Below are 22,119 nucleotides of genomic sequence, written 5' to 3' on the forward strand. Positions count from 1 at the left end.
GGAAATGCCAAGGTCAGAGGTCAGTTTTCATGTGCATCTTCATACATATATGCATCAAATCAAGAAAAAAAACACCAAAATGTTCAGAGAACAGCTGGAGTAAATTATGGGATAGGAATGCTAGTGAGCAATCACAATGTCATGAAGAAATACACCTCGTGTCAGTCAAGCTAAAGGCTGAGCACCAGCCCCAATAAGAAAAGGGACCTCCTCTGGAACACTGTGGCTGTAGGCACATCCCAACTAGTCCCCATCCTCAGACCTGGAGAAAGCTTGTTGGATAAAAAGCATTTATGCAATGCCCCTTTACTGGGAGCAGGAATGGGAGAAGCCCTTTTGCCAGTGGCCGATTGGAGCAGGACAGGACCCCAGGGATTCCCTGATCCAGTCATCAGCATCATCCACCACTTCATATTCTGTTCTGAAAAGGCCCAGCAGCCTCTGGGTATCGAGTTCATACTTTCACGTTTTGTCTGTCTGGCTTGGCAGCAGCCTGTGCAAACATGTGTTTCTCTTATTTTACAGACATACTTGGCAAGTACAAGACAAAATCGATGCGAATAACGTGGCTTACACAACTGGAAAGCTAAGTTTTCACACAGATTATCCAGCACTACACCATCCACCTGGGGTAAGGTGAGCCTCATCACTTTTTCCACAAGGCAGGCCAGGGAACTGGATTTTTTCAATCATTTTGAAGGCAAGAGATTATGGGTTCCTTTTGTGTGCATGTCTGTGTGACAGAAAATGTGTATGTGGGCACACACACATATACACATCTAAATTATATATGACATGCACAATAGCAAAAGGTACATGTCTATACATTTATGTATGATGTATATACATATATATGTATATGTATATACATATATATGTATACACATATGTATAAAAATACACACACACACACACATCAGTGAAAGCTTAACCCTTGTCAAAGAATGTTTTTGAGGCTGCTGTAGAAATGGGTTGGACTGGATATCCTCCAAGGACCCTTTCAATTCTGAAATTCTAAATTTATAACATGAATGTCCTTGAATTATGTGTATGTAGACACTTATACATAATACATAATATAACCAAGAGAAACATGCATGTGTCTTTATGTTTGTGTAGATACTAACGCGTCCATGAGTTTCCCTGGGAGATATTCAATTAAACACTGAATTACCATGTGTCAAGGAATGTGAGGGATGTACGTAGCTCTAGCTATGGGTTGGACTATATAACATTTTCAGGGTTCCCTTTCAATGCTGAGATTCTGATTTTGTGTGTTTGTGTATGTGTATCACATACAGGAAAGGCAGTCTTGACCTGGGGGCTGTGAACTTTCATATATATTTTGATAATTATATTTCAGTGGAATTGGTTTCCTCTTCAATGTTTGTATTTGATTTTATTCATTTAAAAATATTATTCTGAGGAGGGTGGGTTCTAGAGGCTTCACCACAGTGTCAGAAGGTTCCATGACACAAAAAAGGTCAAGAAGTCTGATCTAAGTTCATTCTTACAGACAAGCAGGAGAGCTTTGAAAATAATATATTGAATTTATTCTATTACATGTGTATACATACACACATATGAGATTTATGGTTTCATATACAATCCTCTTCTTTCAAGTATAGAAATGTTTCTATCTGGGGAGAGGGAGTCCTAAATCCAGCCTCAGACACAAACCTCATGATCCTGGCCAAGTCACCTAACCCCTCTCGGTCTCATTTTCTCCATCTGTAAAATAGGGATAATAATAGCACCTACTTCCCAGGGTTATTGTGAGGACCAAATGAGACGGTAATATATGTACAGATAGACCTTTGCAAGCCTTAATATACTATATAATTACTAGTTATTATCAAGAGAAAAGTTTATCTGGAACTCAGACTAGGTGGAATCCTAGGACATAGAGCCAGAGCTGGAAGGGTCCTTAAGCACCGCCATTTTACAGCTGTCTAGCTATGTGAGCTCGGGTCATAGAATTCATAAGTGCCTGAAGCTATTCCTGATTCCCAATCTGACCTTCTATCCATCATACCACAATGAATGAGAGCAGTATAAGATTAGGCTGGATAGGTAGGTTGGAACCAGTCCGGAGTGCACTCAATTCTCAGATTATAAGTCTATTCAATGGACAAATGGAACACCACTAAAAGCTTTTGAATACTGGAGGGATATGCTCTTAGAACTGCACTAGGAAGATTATTCAGATATTGGCATGAAGGATCAGAGATTCAGAACTAAAATGGACCTTACAGAACTTGTAGTCCAACCCCTCATCTTACAGAGGAGGAAACTAGAGAAGTTGAATGACTTGTACCAGGTCACAAAGGAAGTCATCATTAGGGTTGGATTTGAACCCAGGTCCCTTACTCCAGAATCAATGTTCTTTCTAGTGCAGAGGGTTAAGAGCCCAATCTCTTGAGACTTGGATGATTCACATCATTTCTCTGGCTCTCTATATTTACTGAATTCCTGGCATGTATGTGAATTAGAGATAGAGAACTGGATTTAGAACCAGATAGAATTGGGTTCACGTCCCACTTCCAACACCGACTACTTGTGTGACCCTGGGCAATTCACTTAGCCTTTCAATTCCCCAGACTCCACTCTAAGAATATGTGATGAGGAAGAGATTCCCACATATAGCAGGACAGTGAGTTCCTCACTACATGATGAAATCATAGGTCTAGTTAACCCCTCCCATCCCTACCAAATTTAAAAAACAAAACCCTCCCATGTATAAATTGCACGAGATATGGTTTCTACACTTCATGTAGGTCATGCTTACATAAGAGATAACTATCAATACAATAAGGAAAAGGAACAATGTGGTCAGTATGTGTTAATAGATTTCAGACATGAGATGATATTTTTGTGGTATGGAATGGTGAAGGGAGATTTTAAAGAAGATAGGACTAGAATTAGGTCTTTGAGAGATTTAGGCAAGCAGAAATGAAGTATGGACACTCTCTCCATTTAACACAATATATTTTAATACCTCCATAACTTAGTGAATAATCTCATGAGTTACTGCAGCCAAAAATATGTTATCGCTACAGATTCTGACATACACACTTATATATCACTCGGGGCCCAGTCTCTAGGTTTATCCTCAGACAACAGACAACATATGTCATTGCCAGACCCAGAGTTGAGTCCTCTCCATGTTGGCAGGGCCTCTCAAAGCCCATACCCCATTGGCATGGCCTTTGAGAATCTCAGGGTCACCTCCATGACACAGTGAAGCACTGGAGAGAGCTTTCCATGGAAGGCATGCTATCATTATTACAAATAATACTGGAATCTAATGTTTGACTTCACATGTTTTAAATTACTGTGTTGATTCAAAAATACCACATGTGTTCTTTGAACTAAATGATGACAGAGAAGTGACCCTCCAGAGTCACCTTGGGGGGTTCGGGGTGGGAGGAGAAATGCAATGTGATTGTTCTAAATATGGCCTAAGTTTGGAATCTCGTAACCTCTTCAAGTCCAGGGGTTAAATGCCAGACTGATCAGCTCAGCCTTTTCTCTGCCAAAGGCCAGTTGAAAAAGAGGGGAAACTCAGAGTTTTGGAGGAGGACACCCTCAAACCAAAGGCACTGCTTGATTTTTAAAAGCTCATAATGCCTTTCACAAGGTTACATATTGTTTCTGGGACATAATCTAAACTTACATAAAACTGATTAACTGACTCCATGCATTTCCCTGATGTATCATAATGATGCCTTACATTTGAAGAGAGCTTTCTTTATAGACTTTCATGTGCCTCTTATTGGAGTCTCCCAAAAACTCTTTGAGGGAGACAACTACAAAATGAGAAGGAACCTTAAGGGCTATCTGGTCAATATTTTGAATTTACTTATGTACATTTTAATTAAATTTACTTAAAAGTAAATTTAACATTTACTGATGTATATTTGTGTGCTGTTTCCACCCAACTGAATAGAAGTTGTTTCTATAATCCCTAACACAGTAGGTGCTTCATGGGTTCTTGTTTTCAACTGAAATTCACAAATAATTGCCTACTCTGTTCAGGACACAGTACCAGGCTCTGCAGGAGACAAAATTTGGAGAAGCTGTAGTCTCTGGCCTCAGAATTTACACTTCGTAGTTTAACTCATTTTACGCTGAGAAAATTGAAACCTAGCAAAGTTACTGAGCTAATACCTAATAACGAACTATTAGTTGTACAACTAATTGCTGCACTGAGCCCAGGCTAGACCAGAACTCTTTCTATTCGGTCTTCCAATTTTTTTTTTGAAAACCAAATTTTAAAATATATACTCATTTTAAAATAATAACAATAAACCCATTATATGCTATCATAATTTACATTTTAATGAAAAATAACTATATTTTCCGAAACAAAAAATATTAAATGAGAATATTACTTTACATATTTTTACAAGACTTTAATGTCTGGCTTAATAAAGGTAGCTGGAATCTCCTATCTGCTTCTGCATTCAATATGCTGTGATATGTTGTTTTGGTTGAAGTCTGTAAAATCATGTCTTATATAGTCACATGGAAAAGGGAGAAGTATTTGAATAGACAAATAATGTCTTAGTGTTATTATAAAAATGGTTCTGGCCTCCCAGGCCCCTCGAAAAGGCATCAGACACCCCGAAGGGTCCTCAGACTCACCCTTTGAGAATCTCGGTGGCGTAATGGATGGAATAATGTTAATTTGGAATCAAGTGACACAGTGGATAGAGGGCTAGGTCTAGAGTCAGGAAGAATCCTCCTTGTGAGTTCAAATCTGGTCTCAGACACCCACTACCTGTGTGATCCTGGGCAAGTCACTTTACACTGTTTGCCTCAGTTTCCTCATCTGTCAAATGAGTCAGAGAAGGAAATGGCAAAGCACTCTAGTACCTCTGCCAAGGAAACCTCAAATGGGGTCACAGAGAATGAAAACACGACTGAAACGACTAAACAACAACAAAAATCAATCTTCCAAATTTTGAGTCATAGTTCTTCGCTGAGCCCAGGTTAGACCAAAGTCTTTCTACTCCTGAGTTTTGAATCACAGTTATAGTTTATACAACATAATTTTTTGTGGAATCAGGTACTGTGATTCAGACATCTTTTTCACAACACTTCACATTTCCATATCATTTGGCACAGCGTCTTGCACCATGTAGATGCTCAACAAATACCTATTTTTGCACGAAACAGCTGGGCAATTTCCCAAGTTTTCCTCTTCACTTGGCTAATATGAGATAGCAAACTGTTGATAAAGAACAAACAGGATTTCAAACCAAATGATAAATGAAAAATCTAATATTACATGGGAGAGGATAGACACTCAAATAGATTTTTGGTAGAACTTGATTCTTGAAATCTTCAGCTCCAATGGAATAGTGGTTAACATGGGTCTAGTTCAAGTTTCCAATTTAAAAAAAAAAGTTTGTTGCATAAAATTATTTCAATCCAATGGGCTGAAATTTTAATGTAACAAGCAGGTCAAACAATTGAGGTTGGTTTTGTTGGGTTTTTTCCCTTCCTAAACTAGTACCAAGCGGGCCAGGTGACAAGTTAGTTACCTGTTGAGAATTCATTTCGATCAAAATCGCTAACATGGAACAGGAAGAGTGGGTTCACTCTATTAATTCAAACCACATGCAGCTTAGCTCATTGTCTTTATCTGCGCCAAAAATCACATGCTGCTACAAAGTAACATAAAAAGGCTTTTCAGCTCAGAACCGCTTGCATGGAATAAAATTTGGTTTTATATATGTCAGACACACATTAACCATTTGGATTAGCACAAGTGTTAAGTTGTCTGGCTCCTACATTTAAATTCTTTCACAAAATTATATTAAAAATCTAGATGGCAAAGATGTCCTTGGTTCTTACCATATGTAAAAGAAATCAATTGGATTTTTTAAGAGTTTTAGTTCTGAAATGTGCAGTTCTCCTATGTCAAAATCTAAAATGTGATTTTAAGAACATTTTTCTACTTCCCTGAAGAATATCTTTATATTATCTTCAGGGAATTTGGTTGATTTTGACATTAACTTTTCTATTAATTTTTTTTCTAATCACATCATTTCTCCATCATTCTGAAGAAACCAGTTTGTTTTTAGGTTTTTTTTTTCGTTTTTATCCTGAACTTTAACACAAAACAAAATGAACAGTTCCACACACAAAGCAGACCAGAAAAAAATTATACATAAGACTGCATGTAGGTTTGGCTTTGTTTTTGGTGTACATGATAAATTCAACGTGCGATTTTCAAAATCGTCCTGCTGGTCTATGAGTCCTTTTGGCCTTTCTTATGTTCTCATTTCATTTGGGGGAGGGAAAGAGCGAGCATTCTACCCCTAGCCTCCCTTTCCTTCGCATCTGCCCTCAATTGAAAAAAAAGAAAACCCTTGTAACTAATATGTACAATCAAAATCAATTTCCACACTTGGCCATGTCCAAAAATGTATGTCTAATTCTGAATCTTGGATCCATCACCCTTTTCAGGAAGTAAATAGCATGCTTCATCATTAGTTCTCATGAGGATATAGAAGGCAGGAACCATATCTTTCCCCCAATGGTGCCTGGCATATAATATAATAAGCATTTAATAAATGCTTGTTGAATGACCAGCTGACTGGAATCATGATTGGTCACTGCACGGATCAGAGTTCTTAAGCCCTTCAAAATTGCTTTCCCAACACTGTCATTGGAAAAATTGGTTTCCTGGCACACTTCAACTCTGCATCGGTCCATGCAGGTCTCCCCAGGTTTCTCTGAAACCATCGCTCTCATCTTCTTCAAGCATAATAATATTCTATTTCATTCAAATGCCCTAATTTCTTCTGCCATTACTCAGTTGATGAATATCCCCTTAGTTCTAATCCTTTGCCACTACAAACAACAACACTAGAGTGTTCCTTCCTCCCAAGCTTTGTATGAGACTTTTTTTTCCTCATCTTCAGGTCAGGGTGGGAGTCAGGGAATTGTTATATTTGGCCTGTTGATGGAGGGAGGCAGGGAAACCAAGCAAACTAATTTTAAAATTCCTTTTCACTGGACCTGCTACCTTCTAATATCTGAATTTGGTCATATTTGGCTCTCTCATTCAGGGACCCTTCAGCCAGACATTGGCTTTTATTTTTATTTTACTTTGGCATGTACAGTTTTCACAGCTGAATGATGTTAAATGGCTTCTTCCTGCCGAAAATAATTCTCTATATTTAGTTTTACAAAAACATCCACAGTGATAATAAAAATAAGTCACATATCCAACTAATTCAGAAGGACTCCTCCCAGAAGAATATGAAGAAATTAGTAGATTTTTCAATTTTCCTAAGAAGTCAACCTAAAATTCTCATTCCTAATGTACTTTAGTATAAAATTGATAAAAACTTTATCTCTCTTCCATTTCTTTGTCCAACACTCTAGTTGACTGAGGTCATAATCACCGTCTCAATGGTGCCACCATAAGTCTTTTCAGTGGCATTCCTTCCTTATGTCTCCCCCTGTTCCAACCTATCTCACTATAATGATCTCCCTAGAGATCATACATTCATCATATCACTCCCCTACAGAAGGAGAACATTCAATAGCTCCCTACTGCCTATAAGAGTCCAAATTCCTTGGCCTGACATTTGAGACCCTCTACAACTTGGCCTCATCATACCTCTTTAATTTACTCTCTGACTCCATTTCTGCCATATGGTTTGCTCACCCCTACTAAAACACACCTCAAACTTTTCTCCTTTCTGCTTTGGAATGAATGGATGAAAAAAGCATTTAAGTTTTTACCATGTGCCAAGCACTAGAGCCACAAACACAAAAATAATAGCAGCTTATGCCCTCAAGGAGCTTACATTCTAACAGTCAACATATATAGAGGCTGTAATGGCTAGGGGTACTTGGGTTAGAATAGCAGTATCAATGTGATTATGGTTTCCAAACTTTTGTCCATATTGTTCTCCAGTCAACAACACCCATTTCCTTGCAAATCCTTTTCCACTACCTAAAACTACCCCCCCCCTTTCAAGGCTCCATTTTTCCATGTAGCGATCTCTGTTAGCCCCAAGCTGGAGTGATCTCCCTCCCCTGCCTAGGAATGCATTGGTTTCATCACGTATTATACATATTATATATATTTCTATACCACTCACCCTTTAATATGTCTTCAGCGTTGCCTCGAATTGTCATTAAAATCTCATACTGTTATTTAACCTATCAGTCAGTCAATAGACATGTAATAAGCACTAAGTACGTGCCAGGCACTGTGTTAAGTGTTGGAAATACATTATGCCTAGAGTGTAAGCTCTTAGAAGGCAAGGATAAACCAAGTCTCACACTCCTGTGTATCTATCCCCTGTGATGCCTTGAACACAAAAGGCTTGCAATAAATGTTTAACTGTATTTTTATACTAATATTGAAACTGTCCTGATCTAGGGGCCAAAAACATTGTTCTTAATCGAGGGACATTTTTAATTTGCATGTCTTCTTAAAGTTATTTCTCCATTTGATTACAGGTCCAATTCCTTCATTGCATAAAGCAAACAGCCACTGGTGGGGAAAGTGAAATCGTAGATGGATTTAACGTATGCCGACAGCTCAAGGAGCAAAATCCTAAGGCATTCCAGATCCTCTCCTCAACCTTTGTGGATTTTACAGATATCGGAGTTGACTTCTGTGACTTCTCAGTGCAATCCAAGCACAAAATTATAGAGTGAGTAGTGTCTTTTAAAATCGTGTGAATTATTACATGGATAGTGTGAGAACTTATGAACAGGAATGTGAGACTATGAGTGGGTTCATTGAGAACAAGTCACTGCTGAACTAACCTCATTTCCTGTTGATTGTTGTATCGAACTAAGAAGTAATGTAGGTATAGGGTAATAGATTTCATGAAGGCACCTTGACAGATTTCTCATAGATTTAGAGTTAGAAGGAACCTACTTTAAGATTCCCAGTATCCCTATGGATGAGAATAAAATGTGGACTGGATAATAGTAGGTATATGGATTTGTAGTCACTTATCCCCTGCCTCAGTTTCCTTATCTGTAAAATGGAGATAAAAATAGCATCTACCTTCTAAGAGTTGTTGTGAGATAATGAGATACTATTTACACAGCATTTTTCAAACCTTGAAGTGTTATATAAATACTAGATACTATTATTAGGTAATTGATTGCATACAGAATGGGAATGAAAGGATCAATCAACTTGAACCAAATTTCTAGTGACATGCCACCATGCTCTATCCTCAACAATGCTCCGCTCAACATCTTTAGCAATGATTTAAAGAGGTATAAGGTATCTTTATCAGATTTGTGGATGACACAAAGCTGAAAGAGATGCCAAAAATATTGGATGACAAAAACCAACATTCATAGAGATTTCAACAGGCCAGAACAAATATAAAGATATCTGTTATTCACTTAATATGAATAATGTAAAGTTCTGCATTTGAATAAAAAAGTCAACTGCTTAAATCAAGAATGGGGAAAGGATATGCTTGATAGCTCTTTGTGTAACAAAGACCCAGGAGATTTCAATGTACCACAAGCCTAATATGAGTCAACAGTGTGATGCAGCCCCAATAAATCTAACACAACCAATCCTAGGCTCCACAAATAGAAGTAGAGAGTCTATGTCATGGGTAGCAATTATTCCATTATGCTCTAGGGTGGTTAGGCCAAACATGGAGCATTATGTTCAATTCTAGGGGCTACCTTGTCCAACAAGCACATATCCAAGGAGAGAAGGAAGAATAAGAGAGAAGAGACATTAGATGAATTTGAGGGGCTGTGTCCTCAATGTAATAGCGTCCAGGGGTGTGGAACCTGCTTCCTCAAGACCATATATTCTATGAAGTTTGGATTTAGTCAAAGGGCTGCACTTGAGGACCTAGAGAGCCACATGTGGCCTTGAGAAAGCAAGTTCCTTACTCCTGGTCTGGTCCTGCATATAACAACACTGTTGTCCCCAAACATCCACGGGCGCAACACAGGAAACCAAAAAAGTGTCCTGTCCTAGCCCATTTTTTCCTTATTATAAATCACTGGTATCACATGCCCTGTAAGTGAAGCATGTTGACAGAAGCCATTTTGACCAAGTTAATCAAAGGAACTATCCTGAAAGCCATCCGTATGATCTTAAGTAAGTCACTTTGCTTCTTAGAAACTCTATTCATGTAACAATAATCAGTAAAAAGCAATATGTCAAAGTGGACAGTGAGCTGACCTTGGAGTCAGGAAGTCCTGGATTCAAGTCCCACTGCTGATACATATGCTGGGTAAATCATTTAATCTTTCAGTTCCTCAAACAACTCTAAGATTTTTTATTGTTATTATTGTTTCTCCATCATTTTTGAAGAAGATGTCTTGACTTGCATGTGAATTGGATTTAAGTGAGGCAGATGTGCACAGAGTTGTCAGCCTCACACTCTCTTCTTGAGTCAAAGTCCAGTGGTAAGATATAAGTCAGAACTGGAGATGACCCAGGATATGGTGGATGGCCTTAGCATCTTTGATGTCTGACCAAGCCACCTTCATGGACCCATACATATAAATTGTAGTCAGGCAGTCAATAAGCTTTTATTAAACACCTGCTGTGTGCCAGGCACTGTCTAAGCACAGGGAATACTAAGAAAGAGGAAACAGTCCCTGCCCTCAAGGAGCTCCCAGTCAAGTGGGGAAGACAGCATGAAAACAATTATGTTCCAACAAGCTATAGACAGGATAAAGTGGAGATGACTGGAAAAGAGAAGGCACTAGAATTAAGGGGACTCTGGAAAGGCTTCCTGTAGAAAGCACACAGGTCTTGAAGGAAGCCAGGAAGCAGAGACGAAGGAGAGTTTTCCATTCATGAGGGACAGAGAAGAAGACCAGAGCCAGGAGATAGAGGAAGAAGATCAGCAAGGAGGCCAGTGCCACTGGATGCCAGAGTACTCAGGAGTGAGGTGCTCATAACTGTATTAGCACAATGCCTGACACACAGTAAGTGCCTAAAAAGTGCTTGTTGAATTACTTGCTGACTAAGAAGACTGGAAAGATGGGGTGGCAGGGTGGGTAGTGGGCAAATTACAAAGAACTTTGAATGCTAAATGCCAAAGAGGATTTGAGATTTGCTCCTGAAGATGACAGGGAGCAGCCACCGGAGTTTATTCTCTCTCACCTCCAGCAACCAATATAAAATCGTCTGTCTCACATCTGAAGCTTTTTTTGGAACCTGTCCCCTTCCACCTTTCCAGTTTTCTTATACCAACATCCCTCCCCCATGTGCTCTACAATCCAGCAACACCGGGCTTCTTGCTGCTTCTAGATCAAGTCAATGCATCTATCAACTGCAGGCATTTTCCCATGGCCATCCCCCAGTCCTAGAATGCTCTCCCTCCTCATCTCTGCCTTTGGCCTCCCCTGGCTTCCTTCAAGTCCCAACTAAAATCCCACCTTCTACAAGAAGCCTGTCCTCCTTCCCCTAGGCCCTAGAAGCCTACCCTGAGTGATTATTACTAGTGTCTCTTATCTATACATTGTCTTCACATAGTTGTCTGCATTTGTCCATTCCATTAGACGGTGAGTTCCTGGGACTGCCTTTTGCATCTGCAGTGCTTAGCATAGTTCCTGGCGCTTAGTAGGCATATAATAAATGTTTACGGACCATGCGATTAGAGGTGAGACGTGACCAGACCTGAACTTTAAGAACATCATTTTGACAGCTGAGTGGAGGATGAGTTGCAATGGGGAGAGACTTGCATCAGGGAGACCAACAACAGTCTAAGCATGAGGCAATGGGGGCCACCGCCAGGGAGATGGCAGTGTCAGAGGAAAGAAGAGAACTTGTATAAGGGATAATACAATGTAGCATTTGCAGAACAAATGCTGATCTAAGTTGGTAGAGGGAAATTATTCACTGGAAGTTCCCTATTCCACTGAAATCACAGGTCTAGACCTTCTAAAATAAAAATGATCATTATAGTAATATTTATCATCTAATACTTCAAGGTTCACAACAACCACAACAGACATAGACATCATCTCAGATGAGAAGGTTGGACTAGGTCATCTCTCAGAGTCCTTCTAACTGTAAGATCCCATGACTAATAGAAAGAAGCATCAAGCAATGAGTCTATTATGGGCATGGTGAGAAGCACTAGGGATGTAAAAGCAAAATTAAGGTACAGTCCTTGCCCCCACTAGCCCCAGCTGGGCCTGAACTCAGGAAGACTCATGTTTCATGAGTTCAAATCTGGCCTCAGATACTTACTAGCTGTGTTACCCTGGGCAAGTCACTTCACCCTGTTTGCCTCAGTTTCCTCGTCTGTAAAATGAGCTGGAGAAGGAAACAGCAAACCACTCCAGTATCTTCACCAAGAAAACCCCAACAAGAACACAGAGAGTTGGATATGACTGAAAAATGGCTGAACAACAACATGGTGATTTTCACTGAGGATACAAATTCAAAAGTAAGACAATCCTCACCCGTAAGGAACTTCACATTTTTTTTGGCAGGATACAGATTCACAGATAAGTCAATTCAGGATACAGACAAAAGAACCACATGTTGCTTTGTATGAGATAACTATGGGACGCACAGGTAGAGATCTCCATCAGGCAGCTGGAGACGTGAGCCTGGAGCTCAGGTGAGAACTGGGTATGTAGGCTCAAGTGTCATCTGCCTAAAGAGGTGGTTGAATTACGAAGGTTAATGAGATCTCCAAGAGAGAGCGAGAAAGAAGCAGAGAAAGAAGAGAAGGCCCAGACCGAAAAAAGATTAAAAAGCAGAGAACCCATGTTCTCATTCTGGATCTAACCACAGCCATAGCTCCATCACCTTGACATGGTGTAATAGATAGGACACTGGGGAGAGTGACTTGGAGACAGGGAAGTTGTGGTTGTAGTCATGGTTGTGGTGGGAGTTGTTGTGGTTCAGTCATTTCAGGCATGCCCAACTCTTCATGACCCTACTTGGGAGGAAACCAAGGCAGAGTTAAGTGACTTGCCCATGTTCACACAGCTAGTATCTAAGGACAGATTGGACTCAAAGATGAGTCTTCCTAACTCCAGGCCTGACACTCTATCCACTGTACCAGGGTTCAAATCCTGCCTCAGACACTTACTAGCTAAGTGACTCAGGATAAGTAATTTACCCCTCGGGGCCTCATTTTCCTCATCTATAAAATGGAGGGAGGGGTTTACACTCTATGGCCTCTAAGGTCCCTGCTAGCAGTGACCCTGTGATGACCCTATGATTTCATCTCTCTAGGTCTCAATTCTTTTTGCTGAGTTTGTTTTCTTGGAATTATCTATTGCTCCTAAAAGTCAAGTATAATTTTTTTAATCCAGTTAATGTATGATTTTAGTTACTAGACTTCAGGTTAATTGAGGCTTTGCAGTACAGATTTATTCATCCACAAATTATGGGGTTAGATTAGGTGATCTTTAAGGTCCCGTCCAGCTCCCAGATTCTGTGACTCTACAATGCCATGAGAGACAGGCACCAACAGAGTAGCTAAAACCAGTTTTAATTACTTCATGATGATATAATTTTTGTAATACAATAAAATGACATTAAGAGCAATTAAGAACACTCGTCTTAGAAAACATAAACATGGAGGAATTTCACTCAAATGAAAAATCTAAGTTGTATTAAATGCAAGAAAAATAACTTTCACTGGGCTAGCAGTCCCAGTATTCAAGTTGTAACTTGTGGTGGCCAATTGCAAAAGACTAAAGTAGTTAAGAACTTGGTGAATCCTGACTGTTGAGACTAGGGGCCACTGTGTTTTTGGGATCTTTCACAGTGTTTTTCCACTATTGTCTCCCATATCCAGTAGAAGGAAAGAGGCATGTTTAATCTGGAGAAGAAAAGTCTATGACACAGGCCAGGCTGCTGCCTTCAAATCTCTGAAAAGCTACTGTGTGTAGGAAAGTGATTGAGGACAAAGTGGTTTATTGAAATTGATGCCTGGTGTTGGCAGATCAATGAGTCCAAGACATGAGTTACAATAGTGCTTAACTTAATAGTTCATTATTTAGCCTGGCAAATTCTTTTGCTCAAAAACTGGGCATCTTGGCTCCTAAAACAACCAGCCTTATAAGGTGTGGAGGAGGGGGTTGGGGGGCAGAGAGAGAAACGCATCCATCTCTGCCTCATGGCTTCCAGTTTTATAGGCCATCCTCTACTCTCTCTTCATCTTTTTTCCTCTTATTTCTGGCCCAGAAAGTTTAAACCAATTTGTTTCTTCTGTTCCAAAAGAATTAGATTCTGTCCTTGAGGTTTTGGAACAGACTGAAATACTGGTAGTAACTGAGCTTGAATCTATAATTTGGAGCCAGTGTCTGCTCAATAAGAAAGCCCTGTAAACACCATCCAGACAATGAAAAATGAAGGCACCAAGCACAGAGACAGAGAGAGAAAGGAGAAAGAAAGAGAGAATTGAAGGGAAGGCAGCCACAGTATAAGAGAAAAACCACTGGCTTTAGAAGCATAGGACTTGAATTAAAATCTCACCTCCGATGCCTGCTAGTCATATGATCTTTGGCAAGTCATTTAATTCTCAGGGCCTCATTCTCCTCATCGGTAAATTGGGAAAGAGTGATAAACTAGCTAGCTTCTGGAGGTCCCTTATGGCTCTACCTTTGGGACTCTACGGAAGCCAAGCAGCAGGTTTCTTTCCAAGTAGAAGACTTGTTTTGCCTTGTCTGGAGCAAGAGTTCTACATTTTTTATTTGTGAGGGATCCCTTTGTCAAAAGTGAAACCTCTCGGAATGGCATTTTTGAATGCAAAAAAAAAATACATAGGATTACAAAGGAAACAAAATTATACTGAAAAAATAATTATTTTAAAATGTTAAGTTTACAGACCCCAGGTTGAGATCACCTAGTCTGCAGGGCAGACCTGGAACAAAGGTGGAAGTTAAAAGGGAAGAATGTGACAATAAGAGCTATCCAAAAAAATTGAACAGGCTGCCTCGGTTGCTGAAAACTTTCAGACAGAAGCTTGCTGTCCTCTCCTGAGGAGTGTCTTTATCCTCTCAATGAAAAAGGGAAGAGGTTAAAATGTGCAAACTCTTAACCAGTGAGCTTGACTTTGATATCTGGTGAGATTCTAAAACACATGATTAAGGAGATGATTTCTAAGTACTTCAGAAGAGAAACACAGATCATCAAAATCCAACATGGCTTCTTCAAGAAAAAAATCAGGTCAGGCTAACCTGATTTCCTTTTCTGACAGGGTAACTCAACTGGTAGATAAGGTTTTTAATTGAACTCAAACAATTTCCCTATATCTTCATAGAATGTTCACTAAAACTCTCATGCTATGATTGTGGATAAGACGGAAACAGATGAGCTAGATAAGAGAGCATTGTTATCGATTTTGGAACTAGCTGAATGACTGGGCCCAAAGAGCAATCATTAAAAATTCCACGTTAATTGAGAGAGTGGTCACCAGTGGAAAGTCCCATACATCTGTCCTTGGCCCTATATAGTTAAACATTCTGATCACTGACATAGGTGAAGGAAGAGATATTATGCTTCACAGGTAATGGTAAACTTAAGAAAGGGACAATTAACATACAAGATGACAACTCAGATCCAGAAAAATCTTGATGGGCTAGAAGGTTAGGCCAAGTCAAACAACATGAAACTGAATAGGGGAAAAGAGAAAGTTCTACACTTGAGTTCCAAAACAAAAAAAGAAAACTTCCCATAAAGAGTAGAGAACACATGGCTAGATAACGGCTGATCTGAAAAAAGGGTCTTAGTGGACTGCCTGAGCTCCACTGCAGTTAGCCATGTTATGCGACAGTGAAAAAAAAAGCTCATGTAATACTAGGCTACGTTAATAAAGGCAAAGCATTCAGAATGAAGGAAGTAATATTTCCAGAATACTCTGCCCTGGTGAAGCCCCATTTGAAGTATTGTTTGGTATATTTAAGAAAAACCATAGATAAGCCTGAATGTGTCCAGAAGAGAGTAGCTAGAGTACTTAAAAGGCTGGATAACATGTCACATGAAGATGAGCTAAATAAACTAGGAACGTTTGGCCTAGCTTTAATAGCTTAAAACTGTGTTAAGATCATAGGGATACCTTGTATTTATAATATTTTGTTGGGGGCAGGGCGAGACTTGTTTGACTTGAACCTGGAGGGCAGGACTAGGGACAATGAGTTAAAGTTTCAGAAAAGTCAACAAAATGACATAATATTCATAAAGTACTTTATATAACCTTAAAGATTGTGGGCTCCTTGAGGGCAGAAACTGTCTTTTGCCATTCTTTGTATCCCCAATGCTTAACATTGTGCCTGGCAGAGTTGGTGCTTAATAAATGCTTATTGACTTCCTACATAAATGGTAGTTACTATTATCATTACTATTAGTATTATTTACCATTTAGGTTTGATGTAAAGAAAACCCACCTAACAATGAGCTGAACAAAAATAATAAATGGGTTTCCTTGGAAGGCAGTGGGATTCCTCCTCATTGTACATCTTCAAGTAAAGACTGAAGGGTTGTTTTTTGAGGATGTTGGAGAAAGAACTCTTGGTCAGGCAGGGGTAGGGCTGGTAGCTTCTATGGTTCGTTCTTGTGTTCAGATTCCCTGAATTTACAACTACACATTTATTATGTGGTGGAGAGATTCATGCTCTAGCTACCAGTTGAACTAGATGACCCATTAGGCCCTCTGAGGGGCCTCTGAGATATGATGATTCTAAGAAAAAAGGACTGTTTCTTTAAAAAGCATATAGCTATGGCCTGGGTTGTTCAAAATTATAACACCTTTAAAATAATTTTTTACAGAGTAGACAATAAAGGTCAAGTGATTCGCATTAACTTCAATAACTCAACCAGAGATACAATATTTGACGTCTCTGTTGAAAAAGTACGGCCATTCTATGCTGCCTTGAAAGAGTTTGTCGACCTGATGAATAACAAAGAAAACAAGTTTACCTTCAAGATGCATCCAGGTCAGTATATGAGCTTTTATCAATGCAGAAAATCATAGAGATTTTTTGTATTTATTTATTAATTAGCCAAAGCATAACGTAGAGAAGAGATTCTCAAACAAGGGTCCATGAACTTTTAATATAGATATAGATAAATATACTTCAATATGTTTGGGTTTTTGTTGTTTTTTGGTTTTGGCAATCACACGCATATTATTTGATACCTTTAATAATACCATTCTGAGAAGGGATCCATGAGCTTCAGCTGCCTGCCAAAGGTGTCCAGAACATAAGATAGGTCAAGGATCCTTGATTCCAGAGTTTAAACGTGTTACAACCAAGCTGTTGAAGAATTCTATTCCTCTGTGATAGCATTATGTGCTGATAGTCATTTAACAAAAAATGGGGCTTATCATCAATTCTTAAGCCTTGAAAAACTAGAGAGATTCCTCATTCATCTCATTTAAAACTACATTTAGCAAGGAATTGCTATTTACACCAGCCATCCTTTGTTTGTATCCTGAAATTTCTGATTCTCTAGAGTTAGCCACCTTCCTGCACCACCAATCCCCCAAAGGTGAGAGATTTGAAGGCAGAGGCTGTCTTTCTCATGGATGTATGTGTATCCCCAGTTCTTAGCACAGCGCCCAGAACATAGTAAGAATTTAAGAAATATTCAACTGACCATTTGCATATTAAGCTTACAAAATGAGAAGGTGTTGGGGGCACCTAAGTGGCTCAGTGAGTAGAGCACCAGCCCTGGAGTCAGGAGGATCTGAGTTCAAATCAAGCCTCAGACACTTGACACATGTACTAGCTGTGTGAACTTGGGCAAGTCACTTAACCCCAATTGCCCTGCCCCACCCAAAAAAAAAAAAACAAAATGAGAAGGTCTTTTAAACAAATGAAGATGAGAAATATTCTTATTTCTTCCAGGGTATCTCTAGATAACTGAACCCTGCAACTATTCCTATCTTTATAGCATGTTAAGTGGAAAGAACTCTAGAAAAAGGTCAGAAAAACTTGGTTCAAGTTGAAGCTTTGCCACTACTTATTGTATGATGATAGATAGTCAGTTTATATCTCTAGACCTCAGGTGGCATAGTAGAAAAAAAACCATGATTTGGAATGAAGCCATCTAAATTCGTAGCAATCAATCCATAAGCATTTATTAAGAGCTGACTAGGTCACTTCTGTGGTGCCAAAGATACAAAGACAAAAACAAAACAATCCTTGCCTTCAAGAAACTTGTATTCTGTCATCCCAGTTGTATATATTACATTATGACCTTTGGGCAAATAATTTTCTCATTAAAGGCCCTCAGTTTCCTCATCTGTAATATGAGTGGACTAGTTGAAGTCAAAGGTCTCTTCCAACTCTTTGATTCTATTAGTTCCTACTTTCTGTACTTCCTGTCTAAAGCAGAGTAATGATTCCTCTCCATTGTCTTAGTAATCTGGAAGATTCCCCTGATTCATGTTTCACTATGAAAAATGGCTTTTTGTTCATACTATAGCAATACCAGAACCTTTAAGCAGGCTACCACCTTTAATTCCAGTATCCTAAGTCCTAAAGCACCTTGTGCCATGGGTTGAGTCAAGTGAAGAAAGAAAGATGTGACAAGTGATGATATCAATTCCTAAGGTATTTGCATTTTCCAAGTAAGTCGTGTATTAAACATACGATTTGTTATGTTTTAAAATGATCGATTCTAGGTGATGTAATTACATTCGATAACTGGCGCTTACTTCACGGCCGACGGAGTTACGAAGCAGGAACAGAAATAACTCGCCATCTTGAAGGTGGTTATGCAGACTGGGATGTGGTTATGTCAAGGCTTCGTATCTTAAAGAAGGCTGTCAAAATTGAAAATTGAATTTAATAGTTGCACTTTTGACATTAGTGGAACTAAGGATGGTTTTTTGTAAGAAACAAAGTACTTAATCACCACTTGCCACAATCACTAGGATATGGATGGCCATATCACATAGATATTAATTTCTTTGACATTAAGAATGAAGCCAGATTCACAAGATTACCTTTTCCTTTATTTTTATAAATGTTATGGCAACAATATTGGATCCAGAAAAGAAATGAGGAAATATATATCTCTCTCCTTTCCTTGGAATGGTGGGGCTATGGGTACAGAATGTTATATATACCACCAGGCATGATTGCAGCATCAATTGGTTTTGCTCAACTATTTTTATTTTGCCTTAAGGGGAAGCTCAGTAAGTTGGGAGCAGGAGAGGGGGGTATATCCAGAAATGACTGTGATATAAAAATAAAAGTTACTAATAAAACTTTTTTTAAAATGCTATGGCAATGCTTGAGACTTTATTGTTTTCTTTTCAACTTTGTTCTTTGTAGGTAATTTCTTCTTTGATAGCTAGCTTGATAAGTGACTGGTATGCCCATAAAGTGAACTTATTAATGACTACATTCCAACTGCCTAATGGGTATCCTTTGAATACTGATAGAAACAAACAAAAAAGATCCCAGCAGGGGGTCATGGTTATAGAAATAGAATTCCGTGAAGACAGAGAAGGATATCTTTACACATCAGTGACTTGTACTTAAGGAGGATGGCATGTTCTTTTTTTTTTAATCTTGCAAAATTACAAGATTTTTCTTGCATAATTTAAAAAAATATCTAAACAGAGAGATATTCATTGTTCATGATTGGACTGTGTCAGCATAACAGAATTAATGATGCCACATCAATTAATCAATCAATAAAGCATTTATTAAGACTTCTATGTGCCAGGCCCCGTTCTAAGCAGTGGGGATACAACAACAAAATAGTCCATGCTCTTAGGAAGCTTGCATTCTATCAGGAAAGCATGTACATATATAAGAATAGACACAAAATATAGACACGTAACAGAATGAAAGTGATTTCTCTCTCCACCCTCCAGCTCAACTGCTATAGTTACCACATATTAACATCGTGATACAATTAACAAGATATAACACCTTATGATCTCCTTATGAGGTAGAAACTCTCTGAGTTGAAAGGTAATAATTTGATAGTTGAACAAATTAGCCACATCATTGCAGGTTTTATGTAGCTAATTTCTAGATAAATTTTGGGAATTTGAGGGTTTGAAAGAAATAAACCCCTGAAAGAGAAGAAGAGAGGGGTTTTTTCTCTCCTCCCTCTACCCAACCTTGACCCTTGTTCATGTTGCTTTGAGATGGAGTTTCTTGATTTCTAGGACACACTGCATTCAACAGGTAGCAGAATCACAATGTCTAAACAGAGATGGATACTGAGAGGCAGTCACTTGAGGCAGGAAGCAGCAGAGAAGAGAGAGTTCTATGGAGAGAACAGAAACTTGGAGCCTACACAGCAAACACAGCTCCAGAAGTGAGAATTTAGTGTAAGGTATATGTATGATGATCCAGAATAGAAGACAGAAGTGGCATCAAACAGGAAGAGGGAAAACCAAAAGAGAGCAGTGAACTCCCTGCCCCCACAACAGAAAGGAAGCATATTCTCCTAAATGCTGGCATCCTGAGACAAAGCCCCAGTCACCCCATTCTAGCTATAGACAAGCTGAGAATAGCATCCTTGTAGATATGACCCATAACATAAATGAAGTAGCTTTTGTGCCTCACTTATGGAATTAGTCCTTTAATTCAAAGACCCGAGAGGCAGTTTGGTGTAAGAGACATAGCACCAAACTTGTAATCACAAGATCTTAAGTTGATTCCCAGATCTGCCACTTGCTACCTGTATAACCTTGGCAAGTCACTTTTCCACGTTCTCATAAGACCACTCTTTGGTCCTTCGTTTCCTCATAGGTAAAATGAACAGTTCAGACCAGATAACTGCTAAGGTCTCTCCCAGCTCTCAATCCATATGTTACTATAAAATGTTTTATTTTGTTTTAAACCCATCAATTTTATAAGCCTTTCATTAGGTTGCCCTAATGACTTCATCTTCTTCCATTCCACTCTGACACCTTTTATCCATCATGCCCTTGGTCCATCAGGCTGTCTTAAGGAGATGGTGTTCTCTGCCACTAATCTTCCATTTTTATTGCAATTTTTAAAAACCTGCAAGGGAAATGGGGACTGTAGGACCGAATATAACCTCTACAATTTCCAAAGTGTTAGAGATGACATGACACATTATGGGCTACGGCAACTGTTACAGTCTAAAGATGATTAGGTTTCCTGGATACAATACTCTACAGATTTGACTTTCCACCAAACTCATAATAGATTTGAGGTTACTTGGATTAGAACCCAGGCCTGGATTGTCAAAGTGAGGCTGGCTGCCTGCTCTAGTTGTCTGATTTGCTCTTGGAAGGAGCTTTTTTTTATCATCATTGTTCTGCCATATTGAACGCAATCTTTAGTTCATCTGAATAACTCCAGCAGTCACTAAAGATAAAGCCCCAAGGTTCTCCCTTTCAGTAGCAAATGGTACCTCCCCTAAATGATAGGGGAAAAAAATGAGTAATGGGAATCTGTGTAAAATCAGGTCTCTGGAGTGAAACTTGAGAATACAGAAAGCTGTTGTTCTCCTCCGGAGGAACTGCAAGGAAGAAGTCAGAGACTTGTTATCTATCAAACAACATGTAAGAGATTCCCAAATGAATCGTAATCTTCTCCCTGGGCTCTGTCTCCACAACACAGATTCTCTATAGGTTGTCTTTAGTTCTAGTACTATAGCTTGGACATCTGTATACCCTATGAAAATTACACCCACTCTGTGCTGCTGTCCACTGGTGGAGGGAGGGGAGGCGGGGCGGGGGCGGGGGGGTCTTACATGCAATGCAATATCATGAAATAAACATATACCATGGTCAATATGATTTTCTAGCATTAAAAAATGCACAGTTTTAAAAAGTCCCATTCATAAGTATCCTGTGTTTTGGACCCTCGATGATTTCCAACTTTGCCTCTCTGACTCATGGTGCTGCTTTGGGGTTCTTTTGGATGTTGTTTTGACCAACACTCCCCTTTCAGTCCTAACTTTCTTCCCATTGCCACAGCCAAGCCCTTTGTTCAGTTCAAGACTGCCTTAATTATGGCATTTCTCCAGAGTGTATCAAGTACAATATCCCCTTTGTCCAATCACCCCACTGCAGCACCCAAATTCTTCCCAAAGCAGGGGAGTATCCCATGGAGTATGAATGGGGATGAACCCTGACCTCATAAGGTGAGCCTCATGTCCTAATTGGTCAAAGAGTC

The 22,119-nt window shown here is 39.2% G+C and overlaps 1 protein-coding gene across 1 annotated transcript in view; it reads left to right on the forward strand.

The window, feature by feature from the left end:
• Nucleotides 1-19,240, forward strand: part of BBOX1 (gamma-butyrobetaine hydroxylase 1) — a 66,683-nt gene extending 47,443 nt beyond the window's left edge. Inside the window, exons 4-7 of the mRNA XM_036763673.1 lie at nt 526-631; nt 8,491-8,687; nt 16,769-16,935; nt 18,630-19,240. Of these exons, the coding sequence (XP_036619568.1) occupies nt 526-631; nt 8,491-8,687; nt 16,769-16,935; nt 18,630-18,790 (631 nt within the window). The 3' untranslated portion in view covers nt 18,791-19,240. The remainder of the gene's footprint in view (nt 1-525; nt 632-8,490; nt 8,688-16,768; nt 16,936-18,629) is intronic.
• Nucleotides 19,241-22,119: the final 2,879 nt, after the last annotated feature.

Source organism: Trichosurus vulpecula, chromosome 6 (assembly GCF_011100635.1).
Source record: "Trichosurus vulpecula isolate mTriVul1 chromosome 6, mTriVul1.pri, whole genome shotgun sequence".
NCBI lineage: Eukaryota > Metazoa > Chordata > Mammalia > Diprotodontia > Phalangeridae > Trichosurus > Trichosurus vulpecula.